Raw genomic sequence first — 12,425 nt, forward strand, 5'->3', positions numbered from 1 at the left:
CACCTCCTCATAAAGCCTCCTTGGGTTTCCCCACGTCCCTCCTTGGAACTCTGGTCATTACCTTGTTGTGTCTGTGGCTCATTTACAGTCCTCTGTGCTCTTGGCTGCAGACCCCACCACACCCTGCAAGCCCTGGGCTGTATTGGTTCATCCTGGACCCCAGGACCCAACACAGTACCCAGCAGAGTACTGAGAATAGTACCCAATATAGTACCTAGCATCGTACCCACCATAGCACCCAGCATAATACCCAGCACAATGCTCAACTCAGTACCAAGCATAGTACTCAACACAGTGCCCAGCATATGCCCAGCGTAATGCCCAGCACAGTACTACACACAGTACCCAGCATAGTACTCAACACAGTACTGAACACAGTACCCACCATAGTGCCCAACATAGCACTGAGCATACTACCCAGCACAGTGCCCAGCACAATGCCCAGTATATTACCCACTGTAGTGCCTGGCATAATACTCAGCTCAGTGTCCAAGTCAGTACCCAACACAGTACTGCACACAGTGCCCAGCATAGCACTAAGCATAGTACCCAGCACAGTTCCTGTCTCATTCTGGCTGCATTGATGAAAGCCCAGACTGACCCTGTTCCTCCAGCTTTCCTATCGGGTTGTTCTCCTCTCCCCTGAGGTTTTCGCGCCATCCAGCCCCCACCAGACTGTGACTCTCACTGGCTCCTTAAGCAGGATCATTCTGTAGCTGCACGTCGAGTGCCCCTTCCCAGCTGGCAAGCACCTCCTGCCAGCACTCCTGGATCTTGCCTTTGATCGGCTGTAAAAGAGCTTCCCACCAGCCAGAGAGCGTTGTCCTGACAGCAGTGAAGGAAGGTGGAATCGGCTTCTTAAATATTAGGCCCAGCCTCCCGGCCCCAGGCCGGGAACTACCCGACTGGTTGATATTTTGGTTTGGGGGCAGATGTTTCTGCTTTGGGCCAGGAGGGGCTGGCATTCTGTCTGCCTTGGGCTTGGCCAGCTCTCCCCTGTTTGGTAGGGAAACCTCAGAGTCCCTCCCCTGCAAAGGGCAGAGGTTTGAGAGGGCTGCCGTGTCCCCTCCATCCAGCCTGCACCTCTCCCAGCAGAGGAGGCAGGAGAGCAAAGGGCCAGAGGCCTATAGGAGGTCACACCGTCAGGACACTAGGTTGTGGGAAAGGGGCCGTTGTCTCCTGGGGACTTTCCAGGCCTGGTTGGTGCTCTCTCTCTCTGGGGGTGAGACTGAGCTCAGCGTCTTACCCCCCAGCCACTGGCCCCTTGGGTTTACAGAGCCAGATTCTGACGGAGCCCCATTTGGGGGGCAGGTATGAGGAGGCCACTCCCACTGCTGTGGAGAACTGTCCCGCAAGCCTCCAGGTTTCTGTGGGTTCCCAGCGCCCTTGCCTATGAAACTGCCATTAGCGGGGCACCCCTCTTGTGAGCTCAGGGTGTGGGCATTCCGTCTACTCCTCAACACTGGGGGTCAGAAATTTCGGGTCCTTCATCAAATTAGATCTCTGAGATTACAAGAAATTCATCCTGAGCTTCACTGCGGAACCCCTTCTCCTGAGTGGAATGACATGGTCTGTGCAGGGGATGGGGAATCTCCCTCAGCCCAGAACATTCCACAGGGGCCCCCAGATCTTTAGTCCATGCTAACTTCTAGGGGGTCTTTGTCTTCCACATCACAGCCTGATACTGAGAGGGACCCAGCAGCTCTGTAGGGTTCTTTGGGGTCCTGCTGTATCCCCCTGCTTGGCCAGGCCCCAAAGCAAACAAAACCTCTTTTCCCCTCTTGGGGTAGCTCCCTGCTCTCCACTCTGCCTGTACCACCAGCCCCAATGCTCACAGACCACAGAGAGCCTGAGGAAGGAGCTTGTTTAATGTCACTCTTTGAAAATACAGGGAGGAGGACAGGCCTCTACCATCATCATCACCGTAACTGGTAACCATTCTCCTAGGAGGTGACAAGAGCTAACACTTCTGCCCATTTGCACGTGTTGGAAAAGGCCCTACATCATATCTCAACCTTTTACAAAGTATATTAACCCAGCAATGTTTTAAGTAACTATATTTGTTTAGATTATTGGCCTAACCCTATGAGGTAGACCAAGTGGGGATTGTTGTCACTATCTCAGGGTGTGAAAGGGAGGCCCAGAATGATCCGTTGACCTGCGTGGGGGCACACAGTCATCAGTGAAGTGGCATCTGGCTTCCCTCACCGGGTCCCAGTGCCCACCGCAGAGAAGGGTCCCAGAAAGCCAGCCCCCTGGGGCTTCATCCCGAGAAGGCTGGCAGCCAGGGAGGCAGGTGGGACAAGAAAGCTTGAGCGGTAAGCAAACGTGCTGTCACCGAACAGGGATCAAAGGTGGGAAAAGTCAGAGCTAACAGTGGACAGTTGGTAGCTGACAGTGGAGCATGGTCAGGTGATGGTGTGCCCGGGGCTCTCCCTGCATCAGGGAGTGTGACCATGACCCTGGATGGCGTCAGGCTCGCATTTTACAGGCCTGGAGAGTCTTAAGTACTGTGATGAAAGTCACGAGGTAGGAGGGAATGGCTTTGGAATTGGAATCCAGTTGTTCTTTTATTACAGAGACCACACTTTAGTGGCCACAGAAGTAAATAATGCCAGTTAATAAGGAGACGATCTGCTGTTAATCAAAGGCATGCTAATTGCTACACGTGGTGTGTTAATCTGGGTCCTCCAAGAGGCCAAGGCCAAGGTGAGATAAAAGCTCAAGACGGTTTAGTACTGGGAATCCTGGCCTCAGCATCAGGGAGCAGAAAGAAACAAAAGGCACACAAATTGGCAAAGAAGAAATCACTCTGTCTGTCTTGGCAGATCACATGATTCTCTATGTAGAAAACCTGAAAGCCTCCAGCAAAAAATTGCTAGAACTGCTACAGGAATTCAGGAAAGTCACAGGATATAAAATCGGTGCACACAAGTCAGCTGCATTTCTATATACTAACAATGAAGCAGAAGAAACAGAAATCAGGGAATCGACCCCATTTATAACTACATCAAAACCCATAAGATACCTAGGAGTAAACCTAACCAAAGAGGTAAAGGGTCTATACTCTGAAAACTATAGAACACTCATGAAAGAAATTGAGGGAGACTCAAAGAAGTAGAAAAACATTCCATGCTCATGGACTGGAAGAACAAACGTTAAAATGTCTGTGCTACCCAAAGCAATCTACATGTTCAATGCAATCCCTACCAAAATACTATTGACCTTTTTCACAGAGCTGGAACAAACAATCCTACAATGTGTATGGAATCAGAAAGACCCCAAAGAACGAAAGTGATGTTGAAAAAGAAACCAAAGTTGGCGGCATCACAATTCTGGACTTCAAGCTCTATCAAGTTGTAATCATCAAGACAGTATGGTACTGGCACAAAAACAGACAGAAAGATCAGTGCAACAGAATAGAGGGCCCAGAAATGGACTCACAAGTCTGTGGTCAACTCATCTTCGACAAAGCAGGGAAGAATGTCCAGTGGAAAAAAGACAGTGTCTTCCACAAATGATGTTGGGAAAATTGGACAGCCACATGCAGAAGAATGAAACTGGACCATTTCCTTACACCACACATAAAAATAGACTCAAAATGGATGAAGGACCTCAATGTGAGACAGGAATCCATCAAAATTCAAGAGCAGAACACAGGCAGCAACCTCTTCGACCTCAGCCACAGTAACTTCTTGCTAGACACGTCTCTGAAGGCAAGAGAAACAAAGGCAAAACTGAACTATTGGGACTTCATCAAGATAAAAAAGCTTCTGCACAGAAAAGGAAATAGTCAGCAAGACTAGAAGGCAGCCTACAGAATAGCAGAAGATATTTGCAAATGTCTTATCAGAAAAAGGGCTAATATCCAAAATCTAAAAAGAACTTATCAAACTCAACATTCAAAAAAACAAAAAATCCAGTCCAGAAATGGCCAGCACACTTGCCCAGACAATTCTCCAAAGAAGACATGCAAATGGCCAACAGACACGTGAAAAAAACCATGTGCTCAACATCATTCAGCATCAGGGAAATACAGATCAAAACCACAGTGAGATACCACCTCACACCAGTCAGAATGGTGTGTTAATAAAATTAACAAGTCAGAAAACGACAGGTATTGGTGAGGATGTGGAGAAAGGGGAACCTTGCTACACTTTTGGTGGGAATGCAAGCTGGTGCAGCCACTCTGGAAAACAGCATGGAGGTTCCTCAAAAAGTCAAAAACAGAGCTACCCTACGACCCAGCAATTGCGCTACTAGGTATTTATCCGAAGGATACAAACACAATGATCCAAAGGGGCACGTGCCCCCCAGTGTTTATAACAGCAATGTCCACAATAGCCAAACTATGGAAAGAGCCCATGGAAAGAGCCCAGATGTCCATGGACAGATGGATGGATAAAGAAGATGTGGTATATATATTCAATGGAATACTATGCAGCCATCAAAAGAAATGAAATCTTGCTGTTTGCAACATTATGGATGGAACTAGAGGATATTAGGCTAAGCAAAATAAGTCACAGAAAGACAAATACCACATGATTTCACTGATATGTGGAATTTAAGAAACAAAACAGGTGAACATAGGGGAAGGGAAGGAAAAGTAAAATAAGATGAAATCAGAGAGGGAGACAAACCATGAGAGACTCTTAATCATAGGAAACAAACTGAGGGTTGCTGGGGGCGGGGCTGGGTAACTGGGTGATGGGCATTGAGGAGGGCACACGAGCACGCGATGGAAGGAGCCCTGGGTGTTCTATGCAACTGACACATCACTAAACTCTACTTCTGAAACTAATAATAATACATTCTATGGTAATTACATTGAATTTAAATTAAAATTTTTTTTAAATCTCAGTATGTTTGATAGGGAAACATTTATGAGAGAAAGTGAGTTGGGATCCTCATCAGGCTGGGAGGGGCAAGGTCAGTCTGACGGAGGTCCGACCCCCCAGTCCAGGGGATCCGGGAGTGTCTGGGACTGCGGTGTGGTTCTAAGGGATCCTGGTCAGGCCGCAGGGCCTCCCAGACCAGGCACCCATCAGAGGAGCTTGCCTTGATGTTCCTGCTTGGTCCCTGGAGGGAGCAGCTGAGAGCCCTTGGTCAAGCCCACCCCCGCCAGTAGTCCTGAGAGACAGATTCTCACGGCCCCACACATCGTGACATGGACCTTGCATTTTCTCATTTTATACTGAAAAACAACAATGAAAGAAAAATTGGGGAGCTAGTTACTATAAATGACCCCATTTTACAAATGAGAAAACCAAGTACCGGGCTCCTGGGTGCTAATGCCGCTTGTCTGAGCTCACAGAGCTGGAAATGGCCAAGTGGGAAAGGGAAGGAACTTATGACGCCATCTGACAGCTCTGCGGGGGCGTGGTCAGCTCTGAGGCTCCCGGCTTCCGACCTCAGGGCCGCTAGCTGGCTGCCCACGGTCATGGGAGAAGGAGGCAGGGGCGATGGGGAGAACCCAGCCCCGCTGACCTCCAAGGCCTGGCTCTTGCCATCATGCCAGTGTCTTGCCAAGGTTCTGTCCACTTGGACTTTCTTTGTCTCACCCCTGGAAACTGGCTTTTGTGTCCATGACAGAAACTGTGCCAGCTGGAGCCGGAGGGACGTGTGAAGGTGGACCTTGTGCTGCGGGCGGCTGAAACCCTCCTGGCGTGCTGCCATGAGGACCAGAAGCCCCCAATCCTGGCCCAGCTGAGGGACATCAAAGCCCAGTGGGAGGAGACGGTCACCTACATGATTCACTGTCACAGGTAGGGTGGCTGGGAACAGGGCATTCTCTGGGGATTTTGGCCAGTGCTGCCTACCTCTTTCTAATTATAATCAAACTTAATGATGATAATAGACAGTAGGAGCCAGTCGTGTTTTGCCAACAATTAGTTCTTAGCAGACTTGCCGTGTGTTCGTCCTTCAGCAGAATGGCAGAGTGAAAATTAACTTGATAGCAGTTTAGCCTAGATTGTCCGCCTAGACCTGGGAGCCAATGAAGGGTGGGGGATTAGACAGACCTGAGATTGCCCCTTGTTCTGCTGTGGTGACTTGCTGTGTGGTCTTGGGAAAGTTACTTGACCTCTCTGAGTGCCAGGCTCCTCCCCTGGATCAGGGTGTGATCAAGTGATCCTCGAAGGTGGTTGAGAAGAGGGAAGAGGGTAACCAATGTCAAGAGCAAGGCACAGTGGGTCCGTCCGTGGGAGCTAGCAGCGTCCCCTCCATCTTTATGAAACCATACTCGGTTTCATCTTTATGAAACCACACTGGCGAGTGCCTGGGGTGACTTGGCCCGGTGCTGTGGGCTTTGCAAGCCCCTTCACTTAGAATTCCAAAGTAGTTCGATGTTGGATAGATGCTGCATAGATGAGACCATCTCCATGTTACAGATGGGGAAACTGAGGCGGGTGAGGAGTGAGGGAGATGCAGCCAGTTCGTGGCCCTTCTGAACCCACATGCAGGCCCCCAATGCGCTGCCCCCCCCCCCGGAGCCGGGGACAAGCCCCCCCATACTCCCGCACTCTGGATGGTATTGGATGCGGCAGTTCACAACCTCCCGCCGCTCTGTCCGCAGCCGCATCGAGTGGGTGTGGCTCCACTGGAGCGAGTACCTGCTGGCTCGCGATGAGTTCTACCGCTGGTTCCAGAAGATGACGGTGGCGCTGGAAGCCCCCGTGGAACTGCAGGTGGGCCTGAAGGAGAAGCAGTGGCAGCTGAGCCATGCCCAGGTGCTGCTGCACAACGTGGACAACCAGGCCGTGCTCCTGGACCGGCTGCTGGAGGAGGCGGGCTCCCTGTTCAGCAGGATCGGGGACCCCAGCGTGGACGAAGAGGCCCAGAAGAGGATGAAGGCCGAGTACGGGGCGGTGAAGACCAAAGCCCAGGTGCGTGAGGTGTGGCGGGCTCCAGCTTCGCCCCTGCGTCGTTCACCCCTGCCCTTTACCCACACAGCTAAGCACTCGCTCCCTGCGCGTCCGCCCCCCGCCCACCCCACCCTGGACGTCCGCTCATGTACTCACTGTCTGCGGTGCGGCCCCCCAACACCCACTCATCCGCTGGCCCCCGCCCTGCAGGGAGCCACCCCTGCGCCTACCCACTCCCTGTCTGTCTCCTCCCTCACTAACCTACCTGACCTGCTGTTGGCTCTCCTGCCCCCACCCCCCTGCCACTTGCCCCGCCCCCCAGCCATGTCTCTGTGTAGGCGCCCTCCTGCTGTTGACTCACTTACCGGTCAGTCTACCGGTCAGTCACCTCCCACCAGCCTAACCAAGCTCATGTTCCGTAATCCCCACCTCTCCATCCGCGCACGCCCCCCTCGGGGATCAGCCACCTCTCCGGACCTTCCCCCTCAATCCTTCTGCCCATTCTTTGTCCCCACCCCCACACATCGCTATATCCTTGCCCTCTTTTTAGTACAGATTTGATTGATTGATTGTTTGATTGAGAGCATGCAAGCAGGGGGAGGGGCAGAGGGAGAGAGAGAGAATGTCAAGCAGACAGCCCGCTGAGCACGGCCCAATGGGCCCATATATTCTTGATTTTTAACCAGTCCATTGAATTACCAATTTCAATTAGTATTTTTAAAAGAAATTGTAATTTTGTTTTATGATCTCCACTGTTCTTTCTGTCATCGTGTAAATGTTGCCCTCCGTCCGGATGGGGGCTCTATCTGTCAGCGTTCTCACTGCATGCAGTTTGCAGTCGCCACCAGGCTGTTCGGGTAGCTGAGGTTCCAGAGCCTGACGCTGCTGTGCGTAGGGTCTCCTGAGAGGGCAGATCATTTCCTTGGGGACTTTGCGGTTTGGAGCCGTGAGCTCGCCCCAAGCGGCACTCTGTCTGCAGAACCCCTGTGGCTGGGGCCTGGCCCCTAAGTGGCCTGTGTTTGCCTCAGCCAGGCTCCCCTGGGAATTCACCTGCGTGATTCCTCTGTTCGTGTCCATGTGTTTGCTGGGGAGTTTCTGTTTCCAAACTTGAACCCCAAGCCAAAATTATCCCAGAGGCTCCTGGATCCATACTCTGAAAGGTGATTGTTTTTTGTTTGTTTGTTTTTTTCTATTTGTTTGGTTTTATTTTTATCCCAGAGCCCAAGAGGAAACCCAGACTTCTCTCTTGCATATGGGGAGATTTTTCTGGTTCACCCCTAAGGGTTCTGACATTGGGCATTTGCCTCCGCCTCCTCTGGGCCCGAAGTCCTGCTTCCTCTTCCAGCCTTTGCACTGACCCCAAATATACCCGTGGGTTTAACAATCTACAGTCTTTGCTTGGGGTCCACGTGATGTCTCTTCCCTTGGTGTGTGCACACACGGGTCTGCGTTTAAACAACGCTTTGTTAAATTGTATGCGGCGTTTTGGGCCGTTGGTCCTGGGGAGGTAAACAGGTTTTCTAGCCTGCCATATTGCTGGGTCCTTTCTGATCACAATTTAAGGACAGCAGTCCTATAACGGACAGGAATCCCGGAATACCGTAGCAAGAACAGGACTCCTGTCCCCGAATGCTTGGGAAGGGACCTGGGTTCCCTCCAGGCTCTGCTGCTTCCCAGCTGCGTGGCTCGGGGCAGCTCACCCTATAAGCAGCCGGGCTGAGGACCGAATGAGTTACCGGTGAGCCCTTCGCAAACTGGCAGGCGGCCTCCTAGCAGGAAGGATGACACCTCTGCTCTGCTTGCAATAGCAGTGAGAGTAAATAGCGACCACGACCACTACCACAATGGAGCCTGGGACACAGCGGGGTCCAGGAGCTGTTTACAGAGTGAATGAGAGCCCCGTCCTTCAGCCTGGAGGCACAAGGCCCCCGGAGGGAAGGGACAGGAGGTGGTGGGGCAGCTGTGCCAGGGACAGAATGGACAGGCGGGCCAGGCAGGCAGGGAGCCTGGTTCTCATATGTGAGGCCAGTTGGCCCTCCCCAAGTCCCAAGCAGCAAGGGCAGTGACTCTCCAGGTCTGCCCCTGGGGCCCTAGCAGAGAAGGCACCAGGCCCTGGGGCCTCCTCATTGTGACTTTACAGGAAACAGGTGCTGCTGTCACTCAGCAGACAGCCTCCGCGGCAGGCAGAGGACAGGAAATGGAACGTTTGGCGTGGGTTTGTGTGTGTGTGTGTGTGTGTACGCATATGTGCGTGTGTGTGGAGGGGGTGTGCCAGGGACCCCGGGGGAGCACCAGACCACGTGTGGAAATGATCACCTCAGAGATCCTCATGGTCACTTCAGGGGCCCTCCCCCTCACTGGATCCGAAAGATCATAGAAAGCACGATTCTTCTTGGTGATGTCTGTCTTTTTTAAGTCTCTTCATGTCTTTGGCCTCACCGGGTCCTTCCAGCCTTCTCTGTGGTAGAGCAGGTTTGCCTGGGCCTGTTGTGCAGACTTAAACAAACAAACAAACAAACAACCCAAGTGGCAGTCCCCACTGTCCCTCTAGAAAGACCCAGAAGGTTCTAGGTGATGCTCCAGCTAGGCTCTACCCCCAGCGGTGCCTCAGGTCCTCGCCCTGCACCCTTCAGGTGACCTTCAGGGTCACGCGGAGAAAGTGGCAGGCAACAGCGAGTGGGAGATTTGGAGCCCCTGAGGAGGGAGCACCGTGCTTCCCGCGGTGTCCAGGAGGCAGAGAGCAGCTATCAAGGTCTGTCGAGCAGAAGCTTGGGGGCTCCCATGTTTGCAGGGTGACCTGGTCCTGCGTGGAGAAGTGAATTCACCTTGGCTTCCAGCTGCTGGCTGAAGCTCGCAGATGCTGGGTTTTCGCTTCCCGGCCACGGGAGCCTTGGCAGCTCTGTTCCCCTGTCAGCCCGTGGTCATGGTCGGGGGAAGCTGCTGTCTCCCCCACAGTGGGCCGCAGTGGACCAGTGGTGCTGGCTGGGGAGGGCCAGGGTGGGCTCCGCGAGCCGTCCAAAGGTCTCTGCAGACTTGCATGAGTGCATTGGCTGGGGCAGGAGCCGTAGCTTCTTCCAGATTCCAGAGGGGGCCTGACCCCTGGAACACTGAGAATTTTTTTTTTTAAAGATTTTATTTATTTATTTGCCATAGAGAGACACAATGAGAGAGGGAACACAAGCAGGGGGAGTGGGAGAGGCAGAAGCAGGCTCCCCACTGAGCAGAGAGCCCAATGTGCAACTTGATCCCAGGACCCTGGAATCATGACCTGAGCTGAAGGCAGATGCTTAATGACTGAGCCACTCAGGCGTGCCAAGACTCAGAATTTAGTGAGCAAATCCAACTTTGGTGCTGTCCTTAGAGATTTAACTTCCAAGCCCAAGGTCCTCGTTAGTGAGATGAGACAGAGCCCCCGCCACACAGACCCCAACCCCCGGGGCACACCCCAGTCTTGCAGCCCTAGACCATAGGAACATTCTGGAACTCTGTGCTAAGCAAGGCATGCAACACTCCATGTCCTGGGGCCCCTGAGGCTCCTTCATGGTCCAGATGCCTCCTGTGCACCTGCCGCGGACGTTGGACAAAGGCTTCTCCTTGCATGAAGGGCTCTCCCAAGGCAGATAAGAAAGCTGTCCCCGGGTGGGCCGCTGAAACGCTCCTAACCCAGGGACAGGATGAGGCCGGGTCAGAATGCCCAGGGATCCAGGCCTGTGCTCAGGGTGGGCCTATGCAGCATTGTCCTCGTCTGCTCGGGCTGCCATCACACACCACCACGGCACAGATGTATTTCTCACAGTTTTGTAGGCTGTGAAGTCCAGGATCAAGGCTCTGGCAGGTTTGGCTCCTGGTGAGGGGCCTTTCCTTGGCCTGCATATGGCTGCCTTCTTGCTTTCATGGCAGAGAGGGGGACAGTAAGCTCTGTGCTGTCCCTTCTTCTAAGGGCACCAATCCCATCCTGGAGGCCCCATCCTCATGGCCTCAAGTGACCCTGATCTCAACGGCCCCGCCTCCAAATACCAACATGTTCAGGGATTCAGCTGCAACCCGCGAATCGGGGGGCACAGCTCCAGCTGTAGCAGACCTTCTCGCGTTAACACCTGCCTTTCCCCAGTGAAGGGCCCATTTCAACTTCTCTCAAGCCAGTCAGCTGCCCGTTGCTTTCACCCTCTGAAAATCCGTGTTTGACTTCCGATGCGTTCATTAGCAGAGCCGCCGGTGTTGAAGAGGACAGGGCGACAGAGGCACTGTGGGGGCCACTCCGGGCCGGGGCCTTTGCGACCACCCCTGGAGGGAGACCCCGGACTTGAGTCACTGGCCAAGCCCCGAGGTGAGCCGTGGGGCGCACGGCCAACCCCAGCCCTGGGGAGTCAAGAAGAGAGCAGGCTGGTTGCCAGCGGGGTCCTGCTAGTTTACGACGAGGTGTTTTTTTTAACCACCCTTTATGTTTTGTGAAGGGGCCAGGCACCCAGCGGCGTCCGCCTCCCCCGGCTTCCCCAGGCGGCTCTCGAAGGGGGCGTGTCCGTCTCGCATCTGGCCGGGACTCAGAGCCGTTGGCACAGACCCACAGACATCAGTCCACGCTGCCCTTGTTAATTGGTTGGGTTTTGACATTCCTGACAGCCCCGCCCGCCACAGATGGTTTAATTGTTTGGTCTGATGCGGGAAGGCTAGGCAGGCCCGCATTTGTCACCCTGTCGTCCAGCAACGGTGCCTGCCCGGCGGTGGCTGGATGGTGCTCTGTGACCGTCTGCCTGGCACAGAGCAAGTCTGGACGCCTGCCCTTCTCGGCCGCGCTGGGCTCTGGGCGCCTGCTCAGTATCACGGAGACTTTTATTGCCTCTGCCTTCCGCGAGCGTTGGCCGGCACCTCATTGCTCACCCGCAGGGCCGCCGGCCAGCACGTTCGGGGAAGGGGGGGGGACACTTGTCACCATAGGCATCAACCCGCATTTATTCTCTGTTTGTTATTCCTGACCCAGTTTCAGGAATGAGGCTTTCCTGCGGACGGGGTAGCTCCTGGAGGGTTTTGATGGAGGCACACGATCCCGCGGGAAGGAGGAGCCGGCAGGGGAGGTGTGGAGCGGGTCACGGTCTCTTGGTGCACATTTGGAACTCGGGCGCCCATTGGGCGCTGCTGGTGATGCACCGAGCCTCGGTCCGTTACTGGGAGGCTCCCGGCTCTTCACTGAGAGCCTTGGTCCCGTGCCTTAGTTTCCCCATCTCCAAAATGGGGATAGCTCTTCCTCCCTGCCCTGGTTGTTGCAAAGGTCTAAATGAATTACTATTCCCATTCCCAGGTTTGGTGAGGACTTTCTCAAAGGGCGGGGAAGTTTTCTGAATCCACGGGTCTGTCCACACTGGCCATTTGGGAACTTCTGACTTCGTTTCGGACAGGGTCAGTGCCCTCCTGGACACTGCCTGCTCCCTGGCCGAGGAGGAGCTGAGGCCAGACAATGAGGGCCTGTGGGCCCAGTCCGACCCATCTCCTGAGTTTGTACGGCCTGCGAGTTGAAAATGGCTTTTACCCACTTCAAGGGAGGAAGACAAAAAACAGAATCTTTTA

General features: G+C 53.6%; 1 protein-coding gene across 3 annotated transcripts in view; it reads left to right on the plus strand.

The window, feature by feature from the left end:
- Positions 1–12,425, plus strand: part of SYNE3 (spectrin repeat containing nuclear envelope family member 3) — a 978,380-nt gene that overhangs the window by 35,827 nt on the left and 930,128 nt on the right. For all 3 annotated transcript variants that reach the window (XR_014312397.1, XM_082733264.1, XM_082733263.1), the window contains 2 exons: positions 5,593–5,765; positions 6,575–6,884. Coding sequence is in view for 2 of the 3 variants with exons in the window: in XM_082733264.1 (XP_082589390.1) it covers positions 5,593–5,765; positions 6,575–6,884 (483 nt within the window). In the remaining variant the exon portion in view is untranslated. The remainder of the gene's footprint in view (positions 1–5,592; positions 5,766–6,574; positions 6,885–12,425) is intronic.

The sequence above is a fragment of the Mustela nivalis genome, assembly GCF_964662115.1.
Source record: "Mustela nivalis genome assembly, chromosome: 6".
Taxonomy (NCBI): domain Eukaryota; kingdom Metazoa; phylum Chordata; class Mammalia; order Carnivora; family Mustelidae; genus Mustela; species Mustela nivalis.